Source organism: Macaca thibetana, chromosome 3, assembly GCF_024542745.1.
Source record: "Macaca thibetana thibetana isolate TM-01 chromosome 3, ASM2454274v1, whole genome shotgun sequence".
NCBI lineage: Eukaryota > Metazoa > Chordata > Mammalia > Primates > Cercopithecidae > Macaca > Macaca thibetana.
In genome coordinates, this window is record NC_065580.1 from 164,433,071 (window position 1) to 164,458,817 (window position 25,747).

A 25,747-nucleotide genomic window follows, 5' to 3' on the forward strand; every position below is an offset into this window, starting at 1 on the left:
GGTACGGCATGATATGAACTAAATATTCAGACCCCAAATCTGCATATCGGAAATAAAAAAAGATTGGAAGGAGAATCACCAAGATGATATTTTTGGCTGGTTGGAAAAAGGTGTTTTATTCTCCCTTATCGATTTTAAGGTAGGTTTCAAGCTTCTGTGACTTAACAATGCTTTGAAATGAAAGTATCGAATGATCTTTCTTTAAAAGGAAAATGAAATTTATGTCTAAATGAAGACAGTTTTTGAACAGTGAGAGTCTTAGAGGCAATGTTTTCAGAATATTTTAATAAACTCTTCTTTTTATATAACTTAATTTGCCCCAGAAGTCATGAAAAGTTTAGGAGTAAAGACATATCCTTTAACTTTTCTTCTAGTTTTTTTTTTTTTTTTCTTGTGGCTGCACAGGGTTGACTGAGGGTATTTTTGTTGTCTTTAAGAGCCTTGTTTTATTTGGGGTTTTGAGCTGAGCACATTTACCAGTCGGAAAAAAAAAAAGGTTCTGTTTCTTCTCAACTAAACCACAATCCTTATATGTAAGTGGCCTAAAACTAGCCCCTTCTCCACTGAATTCCTCTCCCTAAGTAGAAAAAACCTTAAGTCTGAAAAGAACATAGAATGGAATATATGATTTCTGTATAAGCGACCTGTGTCGGGAACAAATGGTCTGAATTGAGAAATTTATCTTAGAAGTCTGATGTTTCCAAAATAAGTAGTATTTTTTTTTCCTGTTACAAAGTAAATATATGTTTACATTTTAGAGTACAGAGAGGCCCAAACTGAGGAAAAAAGCCCTAGTACATCCCACCATCAAGAAATAAAGCTATTAACCTTTAAAGAATATCTTCCTAGTCACTTTCCTTGTGTAAATGTTCTTCCCTCTCAATGGAATCATATAGAATTTTATTTTATATTTATTTATTTAATTATTTAATATTTATTTATTTATTTATTTATTTATTTATTTATTTTGAGGCAGCACTTGCTCTGTTGCCCAGGCCGGAGTGCAGTGGCACGATCTCAGCTCACTGCAACCTCTGCCTCCTGGGTTCAAGTGATTCTCCTGCCTCAGCCTCCTGAGTAGCTGGGATTACAGGCGTCCGCCACCATGACCACCTAATTTTTGTATTTTTAGTAGAGATGGGGTTTCACCACGTTAGCCAGGCTGGTCTCGAACTCCTGACCTCGGGTGATCCACACATCTCGGCCTCCCAAAGTGCTGGGATTACAGATGTGAGCCACCGTGTCCGGCAAAAAAATTTTTTTGAGACAAGGTCTTGCTCTATTGCCCAGGCTAGAGTGCAGTGGCACAGACATGGCTCACTGCAGCCTTAACTCCCTGGCCTTGAGCAATCCTCCCACTTTAGCCTCCCAAGTAACTGGGACTATGCTACCCACGGCTCTGTCACCCAGCCTGGGACATGCCACCACATGCTGCTAATTTTTGTATTTTTTGTAGAGGTGGGGTTTTGCCATGTTGCTCAGGCTAGAATCACATATATACTACTTTGTATGCTATACTTTCCCATTTACTAATATATTTGTGAACATTTTAAATAAGCGATATTTTAAAGAGCTGTATTGTCTTTCATTTTATGAATGTACCAACTCAGTATCTTTTTACTTTTTTCTTTTTCTTTTTCTTTTTTTTTTAAGAGACAGGGCCTTGTTCTGTCAACCAGGCTGAAATGTAGTGGCACGGTTATTGCTCACCACAGCCTCCAACTCCTGGGCTCAACTCCTGTGTAGGAATCCAACCCTATTTACAATACGCTATTGTTGGACATTCAGATGATTTCTATTTTTTAATATTATAAGCAATGCTATGTAGAACAATCTTAGAGCTAAACATTTGCAAACAAGTATGATATTTCCATAGGAATTATTGGAAGTAGGTTGCTTTGTCAAAGGGTATTCCAAACATTAAGCTTTTAATACATACCGCCAAACTTATCCAGAAAAAGTGTACCAAGGCACACAGCTGCAAATATTCTGAGAGCACGCTGGGAAACTTATATTTTCTTAGTTTTAAGGATATATGCCTGACCATATTCTTTAAGGCTAACAGAAGGAAAAAAAAAAAAAAAAGAGAGTATCTGGGACTACGGTATGTGCCACCCTGCCTGGCTAAATTTTTATTTTTATTTTTGTAGAGATAAGGGTCTCACTATGTTGCCCAGACTGGTCTTGAACTCCTGGCCTCAAGTGATCCTCCCACCTTGGCCTCCCAAAGTGCTGGGATCACAGGAAGGAACCACTGCACTGGGTTGCTTTTGTACTTTTAAGTTACTCTGGGAGTGCAAGAATTTATCTTAGAGAGAGTGAAAGAACCCACAGGAAGAGGCCCAGGATAACTCAGCTCTGATTCAGGTCTGACTGTATCTTTGTTGACACTGAGCTCTGAACGGTTCGCAGGAATTTGTTGTTGTTAGCGGTTATTTCCCTCTGAGGCTGATTTTATTTGCACCTTCTGCTTCTTTTTTTTAGGGGCGGGGTGGGGCGGGGACAGAGTCTCGCTCTGTTGCCTAGGCTGGAGTACAGTGTTACAATCTCAGCTCACTGCAATCTCCGCCTCCCAGCTTCAAACGATTCTTCTGCCTCAGCCTCCTGAGTAGCTGGGACTACAGGCATGCGCCACCATGCACAGCTAATTTTTTTGTATTTTTAGTAGAGATGGGATTTCCCCATGTTGACCAAGCTGGTCTCGAACTCCTGACCTCAAGCAATTCACCCGCCTCAGCCTCCCAAAGTGCTGGGATTACAGGCGTGAGCCACAGCTCCCAGACTGCACCTCCTGTTTCTGGCAAACTGCCCTCCACCCCTAATACATGTGATAACAAGATATTCAACCATTTAAATTTTTACTTTTTGGCTATTACTTAACAGTGAAACTGAAGTTAATTGCTCCTTCCAGCCTGTGTTTATTTATATAATAAGGCTGGCTGCTTAAGTGCCGCTGTCTTGGCAGTGGGAACTTCTGGCACCTCGATCTTTGGCTGAAAAGTCCAGGCCTGCCCACACTTGGCCTCGGGGTGGCCTTAGCCCAGCCTTTGAGGCCTGTTGTGTGGTTTTTCTCATCCTCTTTTTAAGGAAATAGTAGAATCCCTGGAGCTCACCCGGAAAATGTAAACCACAGTGGGAAATTACGCACCACAGTGGACGCCCAGACAGAGGCATGTTCTGAAGCCTGGCATCCCCAGGCCCAGTCTTCGGGAAAGGCTCACTCCTGTCTCATGTAAAAATGCTGTTTTGTTGGTGTTCATTGGTCACCAGCGATGGCCACTTTAATGTCCTCCTTTCAGTTTTTCTTCTACCGGATGAGGCATAAATTCTGACGGAGACCACTTGCTGTAAGACCTTCCAGAAATGACTTTGGGTCAGTCTCCTTCAAGCTAAGACATCAGGCCAGGCGCGGTGGCTCATGCCTGTAATCCCAGCACTTTGGGAGGCCGAGGCAGGCGGATCACCTGAGGTCAGGAGTTCGAGACCAGCCTGGCCAACATGGTGAAACCCCGTGTCTACTAAAAATACAAAAATATTAGCTGTACTTGGTGGTGCGTGCCTGTAATCCCAACTACTTGGGAGGCTGAGGCAGGAGAATTGCTTGAACCTGGGAGGGGGAGGTTGCAGTGAGCTGAGATCGTGCCACTATACTCCAGTGTAGGCGACAGAGTGAGACTCGGTCTCAAAATAAATAAATAAATAAATAACTTAATTATCTCTTTAAAGACCTTATCCCCAGATAAGGTCATGTTCTGAGGTACCGGAGGTTAGGACTTCAGTATACGAATTTGGGGAGGACATAAGTAGCTCATAACAGCCTTCAAGAGGGTCTCCTGTGAGGCTCACCTCTTGGAATTCATGTGCTTGTGCAGCCTCCTCCCACCGTGAACCAGAGCTTCTGTGGGGGACCGATAGCGTATGGCGGAGGTGAGAACATATGGGGGAGGTGGGAGCGTATGGGGGAGGTGAGAGCGTATGGCGGAGGTGAGAGCGTATGGGGGAGGTGAGAGCGTATGGGGGAGGTGAGAGCGTATGGCGGAGGTGAGAGCGTATGGGGGAGGTGACAGCGTATGGGGGAGGTGACAGCGTATGGGGGAGGTGACAGCGTATGGCGGAGGTGAGAGCGTATGGCGGAGGTGAGAGCCTATGGCGGAGGTGAGAGCCTATGGCTCCACCAGTTCTTCTGCATCACTTTCTCTGGGGGAAGCCAGCTACCATGTTGTAAGGACACATAAGAAACCCATGTGGGGAGAAACTGATGTCTCATACCAACAATCAGCACCAACACCCACCCATGAGTCAGTCCCCTTACAAGTCCAGCCCTCGGGACTGCAGCCCCAGCCACCATCAGGGCTACAACTTCCTGAAACCCCATGAGACCCTGAGCAAGAACTGCCAGACTACACTATCCCTGAATTCCTGCCCCACAGTAATGAATATTTTGTTTTAAGCCATCAAACTTGGAGGTATTTTACTAGAAAACGAGTCACACTTTGATACTTGAAGGGGGTTGCCGGGGTAACGAAATCCTCAAACTATGGCGGTGGCTTTGGGATCAGGCAGTGGGCATGAGTTGGGGGGACCTTGAGGGGTATGTTAGAGAAAATGTAAGGGCCTTGAAGAGAAGCCTGGTATCTGTCATCTTGATGTGCTGAAGCCAAGTGCATCTTCAAGGCAGAGCTTCCCAGCTTACCTGTGAATGCACAGACTCCTGGGATGTGTCCCCTCAGGCCCCGCCTGTCCTCAGGCCACTGATGCCGGCGTTCAGTGGCATCTCTCTTTACCCCCTTTCCATATGGATGTAACTGTCTGTGTGCTTGCTGATGGGGCGGTTGGGAAGCTCTGTTCAATAGCAGGGTGGGGGTGTGGCCAACACTGACCTCCTCAGTGCCTGCCCTGATGCAGTTCAGTTGGGAGCGGCTTAGGGCTTCATATACAGAACACTGCAGCACTGCTCTCCCTCTTCTGCACCCAGAACTCGGAGGCTTTCTTGAGGCAGGTGGGGGGACCCTCAAGTCCTTGGGAATGCTCGGGAATGTGTGTCCCACTGCAGTGCAGGGTACGGGAGTACCGACAGTCAGGCCTTGGGCAGCCCTGGGGGTGCCTATGGGGCAGGAAGAAGTCACACCGGTAACTTGGGAGGATCACACACATGCTCCTATTTCTCAGCCCCCTTCTTCTTGAACTTCTTCTTCTTTTTCTTATTTTGAGATGGAGTTTCACTCTTGTTGTCCAGGCTGGAGGGCAATGGCGCGATCTCGGCTCACTGCAACCTCTGCCTCTCGGGTTCAAGCGATTCTCCTGCCTCAGCCTCCCGAGTGGCTGGGATTACAGGCATGTGCCATCACATCCGGTTAATTTTGTATTTTTAGTAGAGACGTGGTTTCACCACGTTAGCTAGGCTGGTCTCAAACTCCCAACCTCAGGTGATCCACCTGCCTCGGCCTCCCAAACTGCTGGAATTCCAGGCGTGAGACACCACGCCCGGCCCCTCTTGAACTTATCCTACATATGACATACAAAGAATCAAAAAGGCAACCAGCCCTACATAACAAACCCAAACTGCCAAAAAACAAAACCAAAACAAAACAACAAACAAATAAACAAACAAAAAAACGGAGGACGGGGACAGTTACAGCAGAAAAAGCATGTCAAGGGTTACTATCCCTACTCTGCCAAGAACTCATAAAATAAATCAATAAAATAAATCAAAGATCTCAACAGGGAGAAAAAAAAAAGACAAAAGCTAGAGAGACAAGGTGTGCAAGTGCAAATACAATAACCACAAAAATATGAGGAAATGGCCAAGGTCAGTCATAGTCAAAGAAAGGCAAAATAAAAACCACATCGAAGGACCATTTTATACCTCTTAAATTGGAAGCATGCAGAAAAATCATATATAAAGCTGCCAACATTGCAGGGAAACCACAGTTATACATTCCTGTTAGAGAGAGAGAGAGAGAGAGAGAGAGAGATAGAAAGATAGAGATAGATAGAAAGATAGATTGATAGAGATAGAAAGATAGATTAGATAGATAGATAGATAGATAGAGAAAGATAAATTTAGATAGATAGATAGATACATAGATAGATAGATAGATACATAGATAGATGGATAGATAGAATAAGTTTTTGGAAAGAACTCTGAGAAGAACTGTAAACATACTGATGCTGTCTTTTGGTATAAAACTTCTGGGAATTTATCCCTAGGAAGTAAGCCAGAAGAAAGGGAAAACTACAAGCACACGCTCATTATACATTATTTACAATCCTTGAAAGTCAGAAAAAATGAAAAATATCCAGCCACCAGGGAACGGTTACATAAATTATTTGATTTGTCTCTTTAACAAGATATTAGGAAGTGCTCGGCATTATTGGGGTCTTTTTGGCCACACAGAAAAACACACATGATATAAGGTAAAGGAAAATAAGGCGGTCTGCAAATGGATCTGCTTAGAACTGCCATTACGTAAAACAGTTCTCAGCTCATACTCGACTTGGAGAGAAATCCAAAAATAATAATAATAAGAAGAAGAACCTTTTATCTGATGAGTAACATTTGTGACTGAATCTTTTTCTCATTTCTGTTAAATATTATTATGGTGTTTGTGCAAAACAATAAAAACGATGATGATGATGATGATATTTTAGAAAGAACTGGAAATGCTTTTTTACAGCATCTCAGCACTAAAAGCCACACTGAGCTGCTATAAAATCCAAAGTGGTCCCTGACCATGGAGAGACACTGTGGACACTGGGTTTCACCACCTGTGTTCCAAGGGGGTGTCCAGTCTAAAGCAAATGGGGTTTTGCCAGACTTCAACTTATAGGCAGGAGGAAAAATACACAAATCATCCTCTCAAACCAGATGTTCCAGGACTCACCACAAGCTCCCTTACAGAGGTCCGCAGTGAAACCAACCCCTCGCCCTCACATAATCATCCCACCAAACTCCTGCCAGCTTCTAGGGTTGAGGATAAAGACCTTTTCCCCTTGAAAGCAGCGAGGCTGAGCTGCAGTTGTAAATGGGAGCACAGAGCAGAGATCACACACATGCCGGCAGCCTGTGGCCCAGGTGCGCCCTAGAGGCATGTTTTGTTTGGCTCACACAGTGTTTTAAAAGTTGGAACATTTCACTTAGAAAAAAGAAAATCCAGATTTCCAGCATCCCATGAGATGGGAAGCTGTGACACCAGGCCTACGTTCCCAGTCTGTAACCAGACGATTATCCATCCTTGGGAGCCGAGTGTGAGGGGCTCTGATTCATTCCTACGCCTCAGGATTCACGCGAGCACCCACTCTATGCCTGGCACTGCTCGAGTTGCTGGCAATTCCACAGACCAGTTCCTGCAGAGCTGCTCAGCTCCTGGAGAGATGAACTACACACACATACCACGGTCTATCTCCATGCTATGGAGAAAGTCCAACGAAAGGGTCGCCGGAGAGGGACTGCAGGGACGAGGTGCCATGCTGGCCAGTGCCTGGAGAAACCTCTCTGAGATGACATCTGGGTTGATTCCTGAATCCTGAGGCAGAGCCAGCCACACAAGATATGGGGTGAGCACAGTCCAGGTCAAAGGGACAGCTTGTGCAAAGGCCCAGGGGTATGAATAAAGGTAGAGTGCTCCAGAGGTAGTGAGGGAAGAGGCGTGTGCAGCAGGACCACAGCTGAAGACTGATGTATTCCAATTACAATGGGCAGAGTGGAGGGCTTTAAGCGGAGGTGTGATGTCTTCTGGTTTAATTTAAATAAAATCCTGGCCGGGCTCAGTGGCTCACGCCTGTAATCCCAGCACTTTAGGAGGCTGAGGCGGGAGGATACTTGAGGCCACGAGTTGAAGACCAGCCTGGGCAAAATAGCAAGACTTCATCTCCACCATGCCAGGCATGGTGGCATGCTCCTGTAGTCCCAGCTACTCAGGAGGTTGAGGTGAGAGAATTGCTTGAGCCCGTGAGTTGGAGGCTGCAGTGAGCTATGAGGAAGGCTTCACTGCATTCACCGCCACAGCCAAAATGCCAGAGCCCTTCTCGCCCTGTGCTCTGCAGGACAAAAAGCCTCAAAGACAGAAATCAAAGGGTCCTGAGGATGCCCTGTTCATCGGCCCTCAGCCTCACATGGAAGGCTCGGCTCTGAGCTCACCGTTCAGGTCAGTGCTAAGGGCATTTTCTCCTGGACTCAGGTAGACCATACATGAAGGCTTTAAACTGCCCTTGGTGCATCACTGCATTCCAGCCTGGGTGACAGAGCAAGACCCTGTCTCCAACAATATTTTTTGAAATAAATAAATACAATCCCTCTGGCTGCTAAGTGAATAGGGGAGGCAGCCTCGATGTCCAGGGGAGGGATGCCCAGAGGGCGCTGGGAGCAAAGTGGACAGATTAGAGACACGCCACCATGGGACTGCCCTGGGACTGTCTGCAGATTCTCTGCGGACAGCAAATGCTCTGCCCATGGGACTGGTGAAGGGAGCGGACAGGTAGCAGGTAGGAGACGGGCGGTCAAAAGAGTATGCTTTTTCAGGTGGATGATATTAAAGCATGTTTAGACACGAGGGGTAAACTGATGATTCTCTGGGGAGAACAGGCCGAGTGCGGTTTAAAGCCTTCATGTACGGCTACAGTGGCCCGGCAATGGTCCCTTTCCCTAAGGCAGTAGCAGGGAGAAGGGAGGAGAAGGTGAAGACATTTAAGAGAGAGAAGAGCACAGCATCCGACTGAATACACACAGGTGTTGTTAGAACACACGCAGGTGTTATTGGCTCCTGGGCCAAGAAGCAAATGATTTCATAGCATTCAATTAGATGGAGAAAATGCACCAGCTCAGAGAGTCAAAGGTTTGTATTTCCGCATGCATGCGTGGTTCTGCCCTTAGCACTGACCTGAACGGTGAAGTCAGAGCTGAGCCTGCCTTCCATGTGAGGCTGAGGACCTGATGAACTGGAAACCCTCAGGACCCTTTGATTTTTGTCTTTGAGCTTCTCTGTGCTACAGAGCACAGGGCAGGAGGGGCTCTGGCATTTTGGCTCTGGCCACAAATGTAGAGAAGAGTCTGGTCCTCACCCTTGCAAGCACACCGAGGCCAATGGACGGAAGTGCTTGATGGTGAGGGAGAAGGGCGAGCAGGCTTTTATTCTGTGAGCTGAAGCTTTTTACCTTGAACAGCCAAGCAAGGGGCACAGAGCAGAGTCACAGACTTTTCTTCACAGTCCTTTCTACATCAGGAAGGGTTTCTGAGGGCGTTAACACTGCTGGCTGACCTCAGAATTCCTCCACTCTCCATGGAAACCTGTCTTTTAGGCCATGGGATCTCCTAACACTTTCTTTAATTACTTTTCCTTTTTTTTTTCTTTCTTTTAAGAGACAGGGTCTTTTTCTGTGGCCCAGGCTGGAGTGTGGAGGTGCGATCACAGCTCACTACAACCTCAAACTCTAGGCCTCAAGTGATCTTCCCATCTCAACCTCCAGAGTAGCTGGGATTACACAGGCATAAAACACTACGTCTGGTATACTCTTCCCTTTTAAATCCAACTCTCGGCCGGGCACAGTGGCTCACACCTGTAATCCCAGCACTTTGGGAGGCCAAGACAGGTGGATCACTTGAGGTCAAGAGTTCAAGACCAGCCTGGTCAACATGGTAAAACCCCATCTCTACTAAAAATACAAAAATTAGCTGAGTGTAGTGGCAAGCGCCTGTAGTCCCAGTTACTTGGGAGGTTGAGGCAGGAGAATCACTTGAACCTGGGAGGTGGAGGTTACAGTAAATGGAGATCGTGCCATTGCACTCCAGCGTGGGCGACAGAGCAAGACTCTGTCTCAAAAATAAACAAATAAATTTATTAATTAAATCCAACTCTCATCCACCATTCCTAGGAATGAAAGGCAGTGACCAACTGAACACAAACCATTCAGCGTACAGATTTACCTGCTTGGTCAACTGAATTCTGCTCAAAAGAACAGCTGACACGGATGTTAACTTACTGCTGTTTCTTAAAACACATGCGGCTAAGTTAGACTAGTAAGCCTGGGAAATGAGACACTTCTCTGCAATATTAAGAAATGGAGGCCGGGCACGGTGGCTCCTGCCTGTAATCCCAGCACTTTGGGAGGCCGAGGCGGGCGGATCATGAGGTCAGGGGATTGAGACCATCCTGGCTAACACGGTGAAACCCATCTTTACTGAAAATACAAAAAAATGGCCATGCTTGGTGGTGGGCACCTGTAGTCCCAGCTACTCAGGAGGCTGAGGCAGGAGAATGGCGTGAACCCAGGAGGCGGAGCTTGCAGTGAACCAAGATTATGCCACTGCACTCCAGCCTGGGGTACAGAGCGAGACTCCATTTAAAAAAAAAAAAAAGAAAAGAAAAAGAAATGGAGACCGGGTGCAGTGCCTCACTCCTGTAATCCCAGCACTTTGGGAGGCTGAGGTGGATGGATCACCTGAGGTCAGAAGTTCGAGACCAGCCTGACCAACATGGTGAAACCCTGTCTCTAATAAACTATAAAAATTAGCCGGGCATGGTGGCAGGCACCTGTAATCCCAGTTACTCGGGAGGCTGAGGCAGGAGAATTGCTTGAACCTGGAAGTGGAGGTTGCAGTGAGCCGAGATCACGCCACTGTGCTCCAGCCTGGGTGACAGAGGGAGACTCCATCTCAAAAAAAAAAAAAAAAAAAAAAAAAAAAATGGAGTGGGCATAGGGGACACAGAGCCCGTAAAGAAGACGTAGATCCACAACGCCTTGCACAGTCCCTGTTCTGGAAAGGCATTCTTGAATATTGTAACGGTTAAGAATTAAAGGGAAAAAAAAAGTGACGACGCCTCTTTTTGCAGGAAGGAGTTAAAACACCAAGGGTCCCTCATCCAGCTAAGGAACTATATAATACAGGGAGCCCCTGCAGGGTGTTAGGAAGGGTAGTGACAGATTTGCCTTTAAGAAAGATACCTGGGCCCGGCGCAGTGGCTCATGCCTGTAATCCTAGCACTTTGAGAGGCCAAGGCAAGCGGATCACCTGAGGTCAGGAGTTTAAGACCAGCCTGGCCAACACGGTGCAACCCTGTCTCTACTAAAATACAAAAATTAGCCAGGTATGGTGGCAGGCGCCTGTAATCCCAGCTATTCCTGAGGCTGAGGCAGGAGAATCACTTGAACCCAAGAGACAGAGGTTGCAGTGAGCCGAGATTGCACCACTGCACTCCAGCCTGGGCAACAGAGGGAGACTCCATTTCAAAGAAAAAAGGAAGGGAGGGAGGAAGGGAGGAAGGAAAGAAGGAAGGAAGGAAGGAAGGAAGGAAGGAAGGAAGGAAGGAAGGAAGGAAGGAAGGAAGGAAGGAAGGAAGGACCGACCTGAGGCCACTGTGGGGAGAAAGGCAAGCCTGGGAGTAGGGAGATGGCTACAGTGGCTCGGCAATGGTCCCTTTCCCTAAGGCAGTGTAGCAGGGAGAAAGAAGGAGGCGGTGGAGACATTTAACAGAGAGAACCGAACACATGCAGGTGTTATCAGACAGGGAAGATGGGGTTCAAGAGCTCACGAGTCAACTTACTGGACCAGGACAGTGGGTAGTGTCATTAATGGACAATGGGGACCCACCCTCACACGTGCCTCTCTGCCCCGTTTGACTGCTGAGCCTGTCAGGACAGGAACACTCAAGCCCAGATTGAGTTAAGGGCACTGCCCACTGGCATGGCTTCCTTCCTTGGGGAGCCAGGGCCTTAATCCGCTCAGACTGCACCCTAAGTATAACCCTACTGTGATGGTTAATACTGAGTGTCAACTTGATTGGATTGGAGGATACAAAGTATTTCCTGGGTGTGTCTGTGAGGGTGTTGCCAAAAGAGATTAATGTTTGAGTCAGTGGGCTGGGAAAGGCAGACCCACCCTTAATCTGGTGGGCACCATCGAATCAGAGGCCAGCAAATAGAAAGCAGGCAGAAAAACGTGAAAAGGAGAGACTGCCTTAGCCTCCAGGTCTACATCTTTCTCCCGTGCTGGATGCTTCCTGCCCTCGAACATCGGACTCCAAGTTCTTCAGTTTTGAGGCTCAAACTGGCTCTCCCTGCTCCTCAGCCTGCAGTCAGCCTATTGTGGGACCTGTGACCGTGTAAATTAATAGTAATAAACTCCCCTTTATTTACATATATATAAAGGGGAGTGGGGTACTATTCTTTATATGTATGTAAAGGGGAGGTGGGTACTATTCTTAGTGTTTATGTCTTCAGTTCTTTTTTTTTTTTTTTTTTTTTTTTTTTTGAGACAGAGTCTTGCTCTTGTTGCCCAGGTTAGAGTGTAATGGCACGATCTTGGCTCACTGCAACCTCCACCTCCCGGGTTCAAGCAATTCTCCTGCCTCAGCCTCCTGAGTAGCTGGTATTACAGGTGTACCCCACCATGCCTGGCTAATTTTTGTAGTTTTAGTAGAGACGGGATTTCACCATATTGGCCAGGCTGGTCTCGAACTCCTGACCTTGTGATCTGCCCGCCTCAGCCTCCCAAAGTGCTGGGATTATAGGCGTGAGCCACCGTGCCCGGCCAGTTCTTGTTCTTTTACTTATTTATTTTTGGCAGATTACTGTTTACAAGCATACAAGCATATATATATATACACACACACACACACACACACACACACACACACACACACTTTATATATGGGAGTTTATTAAGTATCAATTACACGATCACAAGATTGTGATCGTGTTAAGTATTAACTTCCACGATCATATAGGATATATATATATATATCCTATTAGTTCTGTCCCTCGAGAGATCCCTGACTAATACACATACAAAAGCACATACCGAAAGGGGGGAGCCGCTCTGCCTCGGAGGAGCAGATGTCCCTTTCCTGGGTCCTCCTGCCGTAGGTCGCAGAGTAGATGTTGAGGAACTTGGATTCATGGCAGTGCAGTTTCAGCTCCTGGTCTTCACACACGGTTTTGTTTTTTAATTCATCTGAAGCAGAAACAAAAATTGAAGGCACCATCAGCTTCCCCCAGAAGGAATCGGTGAGCTCTGTCCAAGTCCCCCTGCTCATTTCCCTGGGGCTGCACCCTGAGAAGGGGGCGGTAGGGATGGCCCTCTGGGCTCATGCTGTCTCTGACCCTAGAAAACAAAGCCCTCTGCAGGAAGCGGGTGGGAAGTAACCTGCTGACAAGCGCAAAGACCCTGGGAATTATACTAAGGGGCAAATGGAGGAGAGGTGCCAGAGTTAAGGAGGCAGACGCATGGAGTTAGGTCCCAGGCAGGGCCTGGCTAGAAAGGAAGTTTCTCTCGCTCACCACTTAAGGTCACACGTTCCTTCACTGAAGGGAGCCTTTTCTCAAATGTTGGCTTGGGATCCACATAGGTAAAGACAGACCAGAAGTTACTTGAAAGAAGCATTAAGCTTCTTTCTCTCTCTGGAGACAGCCCAGTTAAACCTCACCTCCAGCCCCTCCACTGGCATCCACATGTGTGTACGAATTATTTATTATTTTAGTTTAGTTTAGTTTTTTAGAGACAGGGTTTCACTCTGTTACCCAGGCTAGAGTGCAGTGGTGCAATCATAGCTCACTGCAGCCTTGAACTCTTGGGCTCAAACCTAGGCTCAAAGGATCCTCTCCCCACAGCTTCTCAAGTACCTGGGAATATGAGTGCACACCATGCCCGGCTTACATTTATTTGTTTAAAAGACAAGAAAAGAGACCGGGCACAGTGGCTCACACCCGTAATCCCAGCATCTTGGGAGGGAGGCTGAGGCAGGAGGATCACTTAAGCCCGGAAGTCAGAGGCCAGCCTGGGAAACATAGCAAGGCCTCGTTTCTAATTAAAAAAAAGCAAGAAAGATGATATGATACCAAATCAAATCATTTCCTTTACTAGGAAAGGGGCAAAAACAAGGCATGGTGTCAGTTAAGAATCCCTCTTTAGAGAAGCGTGGAAACTCTGCCCCAAATCTGGTAAATCCAGGAACAACTGACTATCAAGCTGATGGCGCATTCTAGGTTAGGATGATCTGGACCAGGTTGTATGTTGTTCTCAAAGAATTCAGGGAAAAGTTTGTTTGTTTAATCTGCTTATCATAGTAAAATCTTTCTTTGCAATGTCATACAAAGTTGGCATTATGAATGCACTGTTGAAGAAAACGTATTTTTTTTTTAAAGAATGTACTCCAAAACCATTTAATTAGTGAAAATGTTTAATAATGATTTGATTTTTTTAAAGCAGTAAGAGCTAACACTCCAGACACAAAAGACCGCATACGGTGTGATTCCTTTTATATGAAGAATTGAGAAGAGGCAAACCTTTAGGGGCAGAATGTAGATAAGTGGGCACCTGAGGCTGAAAGTGAGGTCACAGAGTGACAGAAAATAGACACAGGGAAGCCTTCTGAGATGGTGGGAATGTCCCATGCTGGACTGTGCTCACGGTTGCACAACTCAGTAAATTCACTGAAAATCACTGGATTGTACACTTGAAAAATGTGAATTTTATGCTATGTAAATGATATCTCAGCACCTTGAGAGGCTGAGGTGGGTGGATCACCTGAGGTCAGGAGTTCGAGACCAGCCTGGCCAACATAGCGAAACCCCGTCTCTACTAAAACTACGAATATTAGCCAGGCGTGATATTGGGTGCCTGTAATCCCAGCTACTCAGGAGGCTGAGGCAGGAGAATCATGAATCCAGGAGGGGAAGGTTGCAGTGAGCTGAGATTGTGCCACTGCACTGCAGCCTGAGGAACAGAGCAAGCCTTCATCTCAAAAATAATAATAAATAATAATAAAAGCTAATACTTGCTGAAGACTTCCTCCCAACTAGGCCCTGTTCTAACAGCTTTAAATGTATTAATAAATTGATATTCAAAGCAGTCCTTCTGTGAACAACCTCTTCAAATCCTTTGCATAGTGTGTGATGGATTTTTAAAATTTGCAGGAGTGATTCATGTATTCCGGATGCTAACTTTTGTCTCTTAGGTGTTAGAAAATCTCTCCTAGATTGTCACTTATCTTAAACTTCGCAAAATCAAAGCAAAGCAAAATATAAAGGGGACCACGGTCATTTATTTGCATATGTGGTTCTTATCCTTGCCAACATTCTGTAAAGAAAATTCTTTAAAAAATGCTAGCTCTACTCTATCACCCTTGTTCTGGAGTTTTCTACTTTGAAATGGCAACCACACAGCAGATAGGTGCATTTTTTAGCCAAACAAGCATTGGCGTTAACTGCAAACAAGAGTTAAATGGCAAGAACTGCTAGGGCTGTAATGGGCTGGCCTGGAGTGGGCGGGAAGACTGTCCAGAGGGAACCTCTTCCACCCCAGCTTCTCACTCCTCGCACATGCTCATGTTCTCCTTCCACTTTTCCTTCCTGGATTGGAAGTGCAGGCGGATTCCAGCTCCCACAGGCACCTCAAGCCCAAGTTTTCCAAATTGTGATTTGAGGTTCATTCATGAGTCTTGAAATCATTAGTGCGTTGTAACCAGCAATTTTTTAAAATAAAGAATACAGTAGTTTAGAAAACAACAAAGGGCATCACATGAAGAAAGTATAAACACTGTTTTGTGATTTAAACATTTGTTTTTCAGTTGTGTGTATATGAGTATGTGTTCCACTGGGCCAAAATGTGAAAATCTTTTCCTACCATGAGCTGCAATCACAATTTGAAAACGCCCACCTTAATCCCTACAGAAAGGCATGAGCTGTACACATTAGGGCCACAGCAGCTGGCTGGATCTTCGTATCCTGGCATCAATGATGCCAAGCTCCAAACTTAAAAAAGTGAAAGACAATAATTTTTAAATATAAATGCCACCTTTTTTCTTTCTTTCTTTCTTTCTTTCTTTCTTTCTTTCTTTCTTTCTTTCTTTCTTTCTTTCTTTCTTTCTTTCTTTCTCTCTCTTTTCTCTCTCTCTCTTTATCTCTCTCCCTCCCTCCCTCCCTCTCTCTCTCCCTCCCTCCCTCCCTCCCTCTCTCTCTCCCTCCCTCCCTCCCTCCCTCTCTCTCTCCCTCTCCTCTCTCTCTCTGTCTCTCTCTCCTCTCTCTCTCTCTCTCTCTCTCTCTCCCCCCTCCTCCTTCTTTCTTTCTTTTTCTGACAGGGTCTCACTCTGTCACCCAGGCTGGAGTGCAGGGGACGCAATCTCATCTCACCGCAACTTCCACCTCCCAGGTTCAAGCCATTCTCCTGCCTCAGCCTCCCGAGGAGCTGGGATTACAGGCATGTGCCACCAGGCCTGGCTAATTTTTGTATTTTTAGTAGAGACAGAGTTTCACCATGTTGGCTAGGCTGGTCTTGAACTCCTGACCTCAAATGATCCACCCACCTAGACCTCCCAAAATGCTGGGATTACAGGCGTGAGCCACCGTGCCTGGACTAAACAGCATCTTTCTGTACCTTGTAAATTTCCATGACGTTCTACCAAAAGCAGAGAAGCAACAGCAAGGCCAAATTTTGGACCACAGGAAGGCAAACTTTACAAAATCTCAAGAGGACCACCAGCTCTGCTGCTGGCAAACTTTGTTGCTATCCTTTCATCCATGAGGATGCGAACATTCAAGATGAATGAAAGGCTCAGAGCAGAAGCCAGCCTACAGATGCTCACAAAATCCCCATCCTGCCCTGGTAGTTTAATAAGCAGGAAGAACCTCCACGAGGAAGAAAAATGAAAATGGTGACTAAGCAAATGTCTCGAAGGCCCTTTACCCACTCACTGGAATCTTAATTCAACAGCTTAAACTTAGAGCCAAGGCAAGTTTTGTTTTCATTCTCTAAAGAAAAGACTGCTAAGTCTGACCCCAACGTCAGAAGGTTTGATTCTTTTTGGTGAGTCATATCCGCACTGGCATTTGTATGCAGTTTATGAGTAGATGCTAAATCCCACCAACAACAACATTTTGCCTGACTTCAAAGACCCAGAGTGAACGATGGCCTTTGATGCAGAAAAGAGGGCTTGGATAGAAACACCAAAAGAGCCAAAGCCCCCTTCCAACCATAAGAACTCAGAAAAATGTTAAGAATGCCTTCCGGTGGCAGAGCTGGCACAGAAAGAGGATGGGAGAAGGCAGGACAAAAACAAGCCTTATCTCCACAAATTGGAAACTTTTTAAATGGAAATCTTTTTTCTTTTTCTTTTTCTATTTTGTTAAATCAAAATTTTTAAAAGTTAGAAGAGTTTTTTTGTTTTGTTTTGTTTAAGGCATGTCATGAAACGCATTTATTAGCCACATCTCTTTGATTTATTAAAGCCCATTCATTAAAGGTAGCCTCGATGCCAACAAAACCCTCCCAGAGTAACGCAACACCCACATGCAAGGCCTCCAGCGATTTCGTCCCCAGATTATGGGCAAATCATCTCCTGGAACGGAGGGGCCTGTGCGTGTCATATTACATCCTTGGGGTGACTGCTGTGTTACATTGAGTCACTTGGTTCCTTGGGAATGTCCTAATTCACTGTCACATAAGAGTGACATTTCTGGATTATAAAAAATTAAGAAACTACTAATATCATTGCTACTTTTCTTAGAAGACTAGAATTTGTTTTAGAGCTGGGTTAGAGTTCTCAACTGGTCTCAGATTAGAGAAGGTGTGGGCAGCCTTCCAGAAGTGGGTTGCCAACTCTCCTGGGAGTTTAGATGGGGAGGATGGCAGGGGCCTGGGAAGGTAGAACCACGACTCTGCTTAAATGACAACAGCGACGAAATTCCCCTTCCTCATTTTATTAAATTGGTGCAAAAGTGACTGTGATTTTTGCCCTTAAAAGCAATAGGCAAAAACCGTGATTATTTTTGCACCAACCTACTAATGAGCGGGCTATGTGGGTCATTCTGCTTCTCTTCGATACAACAGTCACAAAAGCACATCACTGCCGAGACCAGCTCAGTTGGAAAGACCCTAACCCAGTGGTGCTGGAGGAATTAGAGGCACACACACAGAAATATAGAGGTGTGGAGTGGGAAATCAGGGGTCTCACAGCCTCCAGAGCTGAGAGCCTGGAACAGAGATTTACCCACATATTTACTGACAGCAAGCCAGTGACAAGCACTGTTTCTATAGATTATAGATTAACTAAAAGTATTGCTTATGAGAAATAAAGGGATGGGCCGAAATAGAGGGATGGGCTCTGGCTAGATATCTGCCGCAGGAGCAAGTCCTTAAGGCACAGATCGCTCATGCTATTGTTTGTGGTTAAGAACGCCTTTAAGCGGTTTTTCGCCCTGGGTGGGCCAGGTGTTCCTTGCCCTCATTCCGGTAAACCCACAACCTTCCATCATGGGCGTCATGGCCATCACAAACATGTCACATGTTTGTGATGCAGAGATTTTGTGCTGCAGAGATTTTGTTTATGGCCTGTTTGGGGGCCAGTTCATGGCCAGATTTTGGGGGACCTGTTCCCAACACATCACCAGCCACCTTTCAAAGGTGGGCAGAGGAAGGATCTGCCGTGGTGAGAGTATTTTATTACTGACATTGTATACAATTGCCAGTGCATAGTGATGTTGAAATGTAGACAGACAGTCACTTTTATTTATTGTTATTCTTTCTTTAGTAAATAGATCTCACCCTGTCATCTAGATTGGAGTGCAGTGGTGAGATCATAGTTCATTGTAACCTCAGATTCCTGGGCTCAAGCAATCCTTTCGCTGCAGCCTCCCAAAGAGCTAGGACTGCAGGTGTCTGCCACTATGCCCTGCTAATTTTCTTTTCTTTTCTTTTCTTTTTTTTTTTTTTTAAGAGAGATAGGGGTCTCACTATGTTACCCAGGCTAGTCTCTGACTACTGGCCTCAAACAATTCTCCTGCCTTGGCTTCCCAAAATGCCGGAATGACAGGCATGACTAAATCATTTAGTAATTCATGTCTTTAGCAGAGTGACTTGAATCAGCTTTATTGAAATAATAGCTACCAACTGCTGAGCTCAACTCCATGGTCCTGTGCTAAGCATGTTACATACAACACTGTGTTTTCACAGTCTTATAACAGCCCTCTGCAGAAGAGACATAATCCCATGTTACAACCGAGTCCTAGAAAGTGTCCCTACACTGCCCAACACACAGCAGATACACAGCAGAAAGGAATATGAACCCAGAACTACCTAAATCCAAGCCTCGCTGAAACCTACATTTCCTGAAAGGCTGCAATTTGGGAGGTGAGGTTTTGAGGAAGGAAGCATAATGCACATTAAGGAAAAGAAGTTTCCAGTGAGGCTTGCTGGTAAAATAGCTTTCCGTAAAGACAAACAAATAAACCCAATCAGTGGCATTTGCCAGTTTCCCTGGTGTAAATATTCCCACCGTGGCAGATTCCACAGAACACAGGCAGAGCTGGTAACACATGCATAACTGGCTTGCATGATAAGCACTGGCTCCACACACCACAGGGTACAGCCATGCAGCCTTTGGACATTCACAGTGTCCTGCCCCGACTAGAACTGGGAAGTGAGAAGAGCCTCAGGAGGTGTGAGAGATGCAGAAAAAGAGGCAGGAAGGTGTGCAGACAATCTCACTTCCACCTCCTAAATGGCAGTGCTCAGGTTGCCGGTGTCCAGGTTACACAGGGGTTCTGCCTCTCATCTGCTCTCTATGGGGCAGCCAGTGGGGCCTTATGACTTCATCTTAGCACCCTCCCTGCTTAAATGCTGCCCTACAGATAGAGCCCCAACTCCTTCCTTGGCTCTGAGGGCTCAGGATCCCTACTCCAGCTCCCCAGCTGGTGCTCTCTCCTGCTATCTTGCTTCTGTGCTCCTACCCCGTGACTGGCTGCGCCAATGCACCTGCAACCCCCAGCCACAGGCTTCTGTATGGAGCACTCTTTCTGTGCCCTGCATCCCTGCAGTTCTCAGCTCCGTCACCACTTGGTCCAAAAAGACTCCACTGAACCCCCAGTTGAGGTCAATTCCTCCTATGAGGCTGGGCACGGTGGTTCACGCCTGTGATTCCAGCACTTTGGGAGGCCAAGGGGGACAGATCACTTGAGGTCAGGAGTTCAAGACCAGCCTGGCCAACATGGAGAAACCAGGTCTCTACTAAAAATACAAAAATTAGCCAGGTGTGGTGGTGCATGCCTGTAATCCCAGTTACTCAGGAGGCTGAGGCAGGAGAATTGCTTGAACCCGTGAGGCAGAGGTTGCAGTGAGCCAAGATCAAGCCACTATACTCCAGCCTGGGTGATGGAGTGAGACCCTCTCTCAAGAAAAAAAAAAAAATTCTTCTGCAAGCTGCTTGCATAGTACCAAGTGCCTCTCCATGAAGCCCTGACCCTACCTGGAATCTTGCACATATTTGTGTGAAACTCACAGTGAATATCAGGCCTCACAGGACTGGACAATCTGGTTACCAAGGATGTGCTCACTTGTGTCTCCCCAGTGCTGAGCACAGGACCTGGCCCCTGCTGGGTGAACATTTGCTCTGTGAATACATATTAAGCACCTACTGCTCTGGGGTGACAATGCTGAACCACACAGAGTTCCTGCTTTCATGATGCTCACAATCTGATGCAGTGTGCGTGCAAATCATACACAGGCCACAAATAAGGTAAATCCAAATGATGATGCTGCTGTGAAGAAAATAACATAGGATGCTGTGATAGTAGAGGGGTTTTTTTTTTTTTGGTTGTTGTTGCTGTTTTTTGGACAGAGAAGGTCTCTCTTGAAAGGTGCTGTTTGGGGTGGAGATTACATAAGGAGAAGGAACCAGCTGTGTGAAGATCTTAGGAATGGTTGCTGGGTGAAGGAAGGTTGAGAAATACCCTGGAGGGGGTGTGGACACCACCCACGATAGAACCGCCATTCAGGGAATGTCTGCAGGATGTGGGTTCTCTTCATCCTCCACTCCTGAGCACGGTGGGGGCTTCATAAGTGTTTGCTGAAATGATATGAGTAAACCAGAGGAAGCCTCACACCACAGTCGCGGGGCTGGGGCTCTGCACTGACTTATCTGAGGCTCGGGCAATTTTACAAAGGTCATTTGACGTCTCTTAGAGGCTGGCTTTTCTCAACTTATGAAACATTTCAAACATATAGAAAATGTGAAAGAATATCACAACCAACAGCCATATTCCCACCACCTCAGTTCTCCAACTGTTAACATCTTGAACAAGAGCTTTTTTTTTTTTTTTCCCCCGAGACAGAGTCTCGCTCTGTCGCCCAGGCGGGAGTACAATGGTGCCATCTCAGCTCACTGCAACCTCTGCCTCCCGGGTTCAAGCGATTCTCCTGCCTCAGCCTCTCGAGTAGCTGGGATTACAGGCGTCCGCCACTATGCCCAGCTAATTTCATATTTTTAGTAGAGACGGGGTTTCTCCATGTTGGTCAGGCTGGTCTCAAGCACCCGACCTCAGGTGATCTGCCTGCCTTGGCCTCCCAAAGTGCTGGGATTACAGGCGTGAGCCACCGCCCCCAGCCAAGAGCCACTTTTTAAAGGGCAATCTTTTACACCATGGAAGGAGGGAAGTGGAGAACAGAAAAAAAAAGAAGGCGACGCTAATGGCAGTCAAGGGTGTCTTCAAGGCCATGACACAGTCATCTGTGAGGTTCAGCGGTGGGAGGGAAGTGAGGAAGAACACTGAGATCTTGGTGTGATTTCCTGAGTCTGTTGACTGAGGCAGGAGGTGATCCCAATGTCTGGTGCTGGAGGGAGGGTAGAGAGGGGTCACGAAGGGAGTTCCGGCGGTTCTGAATGGCTGGGCCTGCTTGTAGGTATTTGCGATTGTCTGTACATGTGAGCGTGTGTGAGCATGTATGATAGTGTGAGTGAGTGTGACAGCTTGTGTGCGTTTGAGTGTGTATAATGGGGTATAAGGTTGTGCTAGTGTGTGCCTGTGGGTGATGATGTCTATTATGAGAGGCGTGTGTGATGAGTACCTATTATATGCTGTGAGAGCATGAGTGCCTTTGCATGTGCTGTGTTAGAAAAGCACAGGGCAGTTTCGACGTATGTGGGCCCTGGCAGGGAAGGAGTTTGACAGAAGCCTGCATATCTGCTGAAGGGTTCGGGGGGTTTGTTCCCAGTTGTGTACCTGAGACTACAGTACGAGTGTGGCCTGACCTCTCCCCACATAAGTCTGGCACCTAGGCCACCAGGATATCGGGGAAATCTGGGCTCCAGGATGGGAGCTAACAGACAACAAAATGCAAAAAGTGAAAACAGTTGTGTTGGGTGGCAGGGAGGAGGCTTAAAAATGCTTAACTTGACCAGACGCGGTGGCTCATGCCTGTAATCCCAGCACTTTGGGAGGCCAAGACGGGTGGATCACTTGAGGTCAGGAGTTCAAGACCAGCCTGACCAGCATGGCGAAACCCTCTCTCTACTAAAAATACAAAATTAGCCAGGCACGGTGGCACATGCCTGTAGTCCCGGCTACTCAGGAAGCTGAGGCAGGAGAATTGCTTGAACCTGGGAGGCGAAGGTTGTGGTGAGCCGAGATTGCCCACTGCACTCCAGCCTGGGCAACAAGAGTGAAACTCTGTCTCAAAAAAAAAAAAAAAAAAAAGCTTAACTTCTCATTGTTTGGTTAAACATACTGCTATCGTTTCTTTGCAACAAGGTGTGCAGGAACCTCTAATGCCACAGTGACCTATGATTTATCTCAGGCAGGTTCTTGGCGCCTAGAAGTGTGACCCACCCATGGAAGAGGGATTATTTTTGGCCATCACAAAGCTGATGCATGTTAGAAATGGCAAAAGTCAATGGAGAAAAGAACAAGAACCAGAATAAAAGAGAGTGCTCCAGCCATGCCCCTTGTCACTCTCCTGGGGAACAAGGAGCCCCTGCCGTGGGTGAGGGCGGGAGGAGCCAGATCAAAGCTCTGAAGCAGTGGGTGCAGGTGGCAAGTGGGCCACTGAGCCTCAAGGAAAAACAGGGAGCCCCTCAATCTCAGCACAAGACACCTCTGAAAAGCAGAACCAGCTCCTCACTTTGAGGAACAGCAACAGCAGTCTCTTACCACCCCTGGGAGCTGTAGCATCAGTACAACTGAGTTTTACAGATTGGATTCTTAAAATTCAGGCATTTGTAAGAAAATGAAGGCATGTGCAGACTCACGCACACAAAATCCCTCTCTTTCGCTCTCTCTCTCTGTCTTTCTCTCTCTCTAAAAAACTGGGTAGGATGGAGCCCAATGTTTCTATTAATGAGTTTCAAAGTTGGACAAATGCCAACGGGCAGAGAATTTTGACCAGGAGTGTGAAGGAAGCGAGAACCACACCCCAAACACACTGTCCCCCTCCGAAGTTACTTACTAGGTTGGCATTTAAAGGAGACCAGGAGGTATTTACTGCTTCCTGGACAAAGGTCAGGTCCAAAAACACGGCTATTGACCAGGAGGTGGCAGGCCCGCTGGTTCTGGCATTCGTCCAGCACCTTCTAGAAGGAGAGGGTAGAAAAGGGACAGGCTTGAAAACTGCTCACAGTGACTGCCAGACCCGAACCTGGGCTGCTCTGGGCTCTGCAAAGGGAAGGACGCCTCCCCACCTGGCCAAGCTGTGTCTAAGGCCGAAGAGCATACACGTGGGTGAGTGGATTGGCTCCCTGTCTCCCTGCTCTTTCTCCTGAAAAGAAACCTGATCCAATAGTGCCAGGCTCCTGGGAAAACTAACCTCTGATTCACCACCACGGGTGCGGCTGCTGATACTTTCAGCAAAGGCACTGACTACTGAGGCTCTAGGAGGTGCAAGCGAGGTCAGAGTACTTTCCAGTATTGGGGTGCAGGGGACTTCAAGGTCCCCTTCGAGTGGGGTCCCCTAGCTTTAAGCTGAAAGAGCTGTGACCATCAGCAATCACAGTCCTGGCCCTTCATCCTTAAACGGCCCTACACAGGCCACAGGAGAGCTGTGCACTGGGGAGCCCTTGAGGACCCAAACCCTTTCCAGCTTACGAACTGTCCCCAGGCCAAAAAATAAAAATTACAAAGCTGATTCCCACCCTCATCAAACTCAAGAGGATGGGACCCACGTCTCCCTCGGGGAGCAGTTTTCTTAGTGGAGTACTCAGACTTTCTGTTGAGCATTGGGAGTAAAGGCTTTCCTTCAAATCTCAGTCTCTCTCTGTCTCCTGATTTTTTCCAGGCAGCGCCTTCGTGTTTAAGACATCTGTTCTGTGGAAGCTCACAGGACGCCCTCCTCCAGGTCCTGATAAGGCTCAGCATTTTGCTGCTGTTCTCTAGGTCCTCATTCCCAAATGGAACAAGTCCTGCCTGTGATAAACACAGAGGTCCTGAACTTGGGTCTGGTTAAAACAAAAACAAAAAGGACACCAAGCACAGTTAAAAAAAAAAAAAAATTCCCAAGAATCTGCTTATTACTTTAGGTCTGAATTTAGTGCAAACACATGAGCCTCTCTGAGTCACCATGTTCTCATGGTAGCTCATGGAGTATCTCTGCAAAGCATGCTGGCCCTGCCAGCTATACCCCGTTCTCTCAGGGGCCCAGCAGATGTGTCTCAATCAGAAAAAAACACCCCAGAAACCCCTCAGACCCCAGAGGGTGCAGCTTTCAGATGACTGCATGTGGCATGGCCAAACGTCATTGTGAAACGACTCAGCCCACAGACGTCACTGGAGGGCTCCGCGGTTACAACCGCAGAGCAGACCCCAGGGCAGGGCTGTTTCCAAACTATGTCATGAGCTGGAAAATGCAGAAAGGGGGACTTCCCATTGACAGTCAAGGGATGGATCAGCTGTGGTCTCCCGTGTGGACGTCTCCCCACATTAAGCAACCTCCCTCTGAGGAAGCACCTTGCCTGGGCTCCGAGTGCAGCTTAAAAGACACAAAAGAAGGCTGGGTGCAGTGGCTCACGCCTGTAATCCCAGCATTTTGGGAGGCCGAGGCAGGCAGATCACCTGAGGTCAGGAGTTCAAGACCAGCCTGACTAACATAGTGAAACCCTTTCTCTACAAAAAAATTAAAAAATTAGCTGGGCGTGGTGGTGGGCGCCTGTGATCGTAGCTACTCAGGAGGCTGAGGCAGGAGAATTGCTTGAACCTGGGAGGTGGAGGTTGCGGTGAGCCAAGATTGCCCCATTGCATTCCAGCCTGGGCAATAAGAGCGAAACTCTGTCTCAAATAAACAAAAAAGACACAAAAGTAAAGGACTTCTTGACCTCTGGTTGAAAGAGTAGTGCATGGGGATGTTTCTGGCAAACAAACCCTCCCAACAACATCAGAACTGTGTTCACAGATGCTAACCTGTCAGCCTGGTTATAGAACATCCTCTTCCCTCAGGGGTATCTGGCAGAGGCAGGTACCCGTGGAATGGTGGGGGTGGTGCCCATGCTCTAGTGTGTGCCAGGAGTTCATACTTTTACAGAGTAGCCGCTTTAGAAAAAATGTTGGTACTGGCCAATTTCATGCACCCAGGAGGGCAGCAGGTAGCCTGGGATCCAAGGATGGATGGCCAGGGCAGGTGACTGAGAAATGGGGGTGAGTCAAGAGAGGTGTAGCTCCTGGGGTGGCGCCCAACGGAGAGAATTAGGGGTAGGGTGGGTGCTATGGCTGGAACGTTTATCCCCCCCAAAACTCACATCGAAATGTAATTGCCACTGTAACAGTATTAACAGGTGGAGTCTTTAAGGGGTGATTAGACCATCAGGCCTCCATCCTCATGAATGGATTAATACTGTTTTTTTTTGTTGTTGTTGTTTTTTCAGGAGTAGGTTGTTAGAGTGGCACTAGGCACTAGGCTTGTTATAAATGGCAAGTTTGGCCCCCCTCCTCTTGCCCCTTCCATTCTTCTGCCACGTGAGTACCAGCGTTCCCCAACCCCCTAGAGGATGTAGTGTTC

General features: G+C 46.9%; 1 protein-coding gene and 1 pseudogene across 7 annotated transcripts in view; both read right to left on the reverse strand.

Annotated features, from left to right (window-relative positions):
- Positions 1-25,747, reverse strand: part of EVA1C (eva-1 homolog C) — a 105,578-nt gene that overhangs the window by 35,241 nt on the left and 44,590 nt on the right. For 5 of the 7 annotated variants that reach the window (XM_050786030.1, XM_050786036.1, XM_050786033.1 and 2 more), the window contains 2 exons: positions 23,210-23,333; positions 12,797-12,949 (listed from right to left, as the gene is read on the reverse strand). In XM_050786030.1, the coding sequence (XP_050641987.1) occupies positions 12,797-12,949; positions 23,210-23,333 (277 nt within the window). The remainder of the gene's footprint in view (positions 1-12,796; positions 12,950-23,209; positions 23,334-25,747) is intronic. The other 2 variants (XM_050786031.1, XM_050786037.1) reach the window with 2 other exon arrangements.
- On the reverse strand, positions 24,676-25,662 carry LOC126951685 (protein GVQW1-like; annotated as a pseudogene).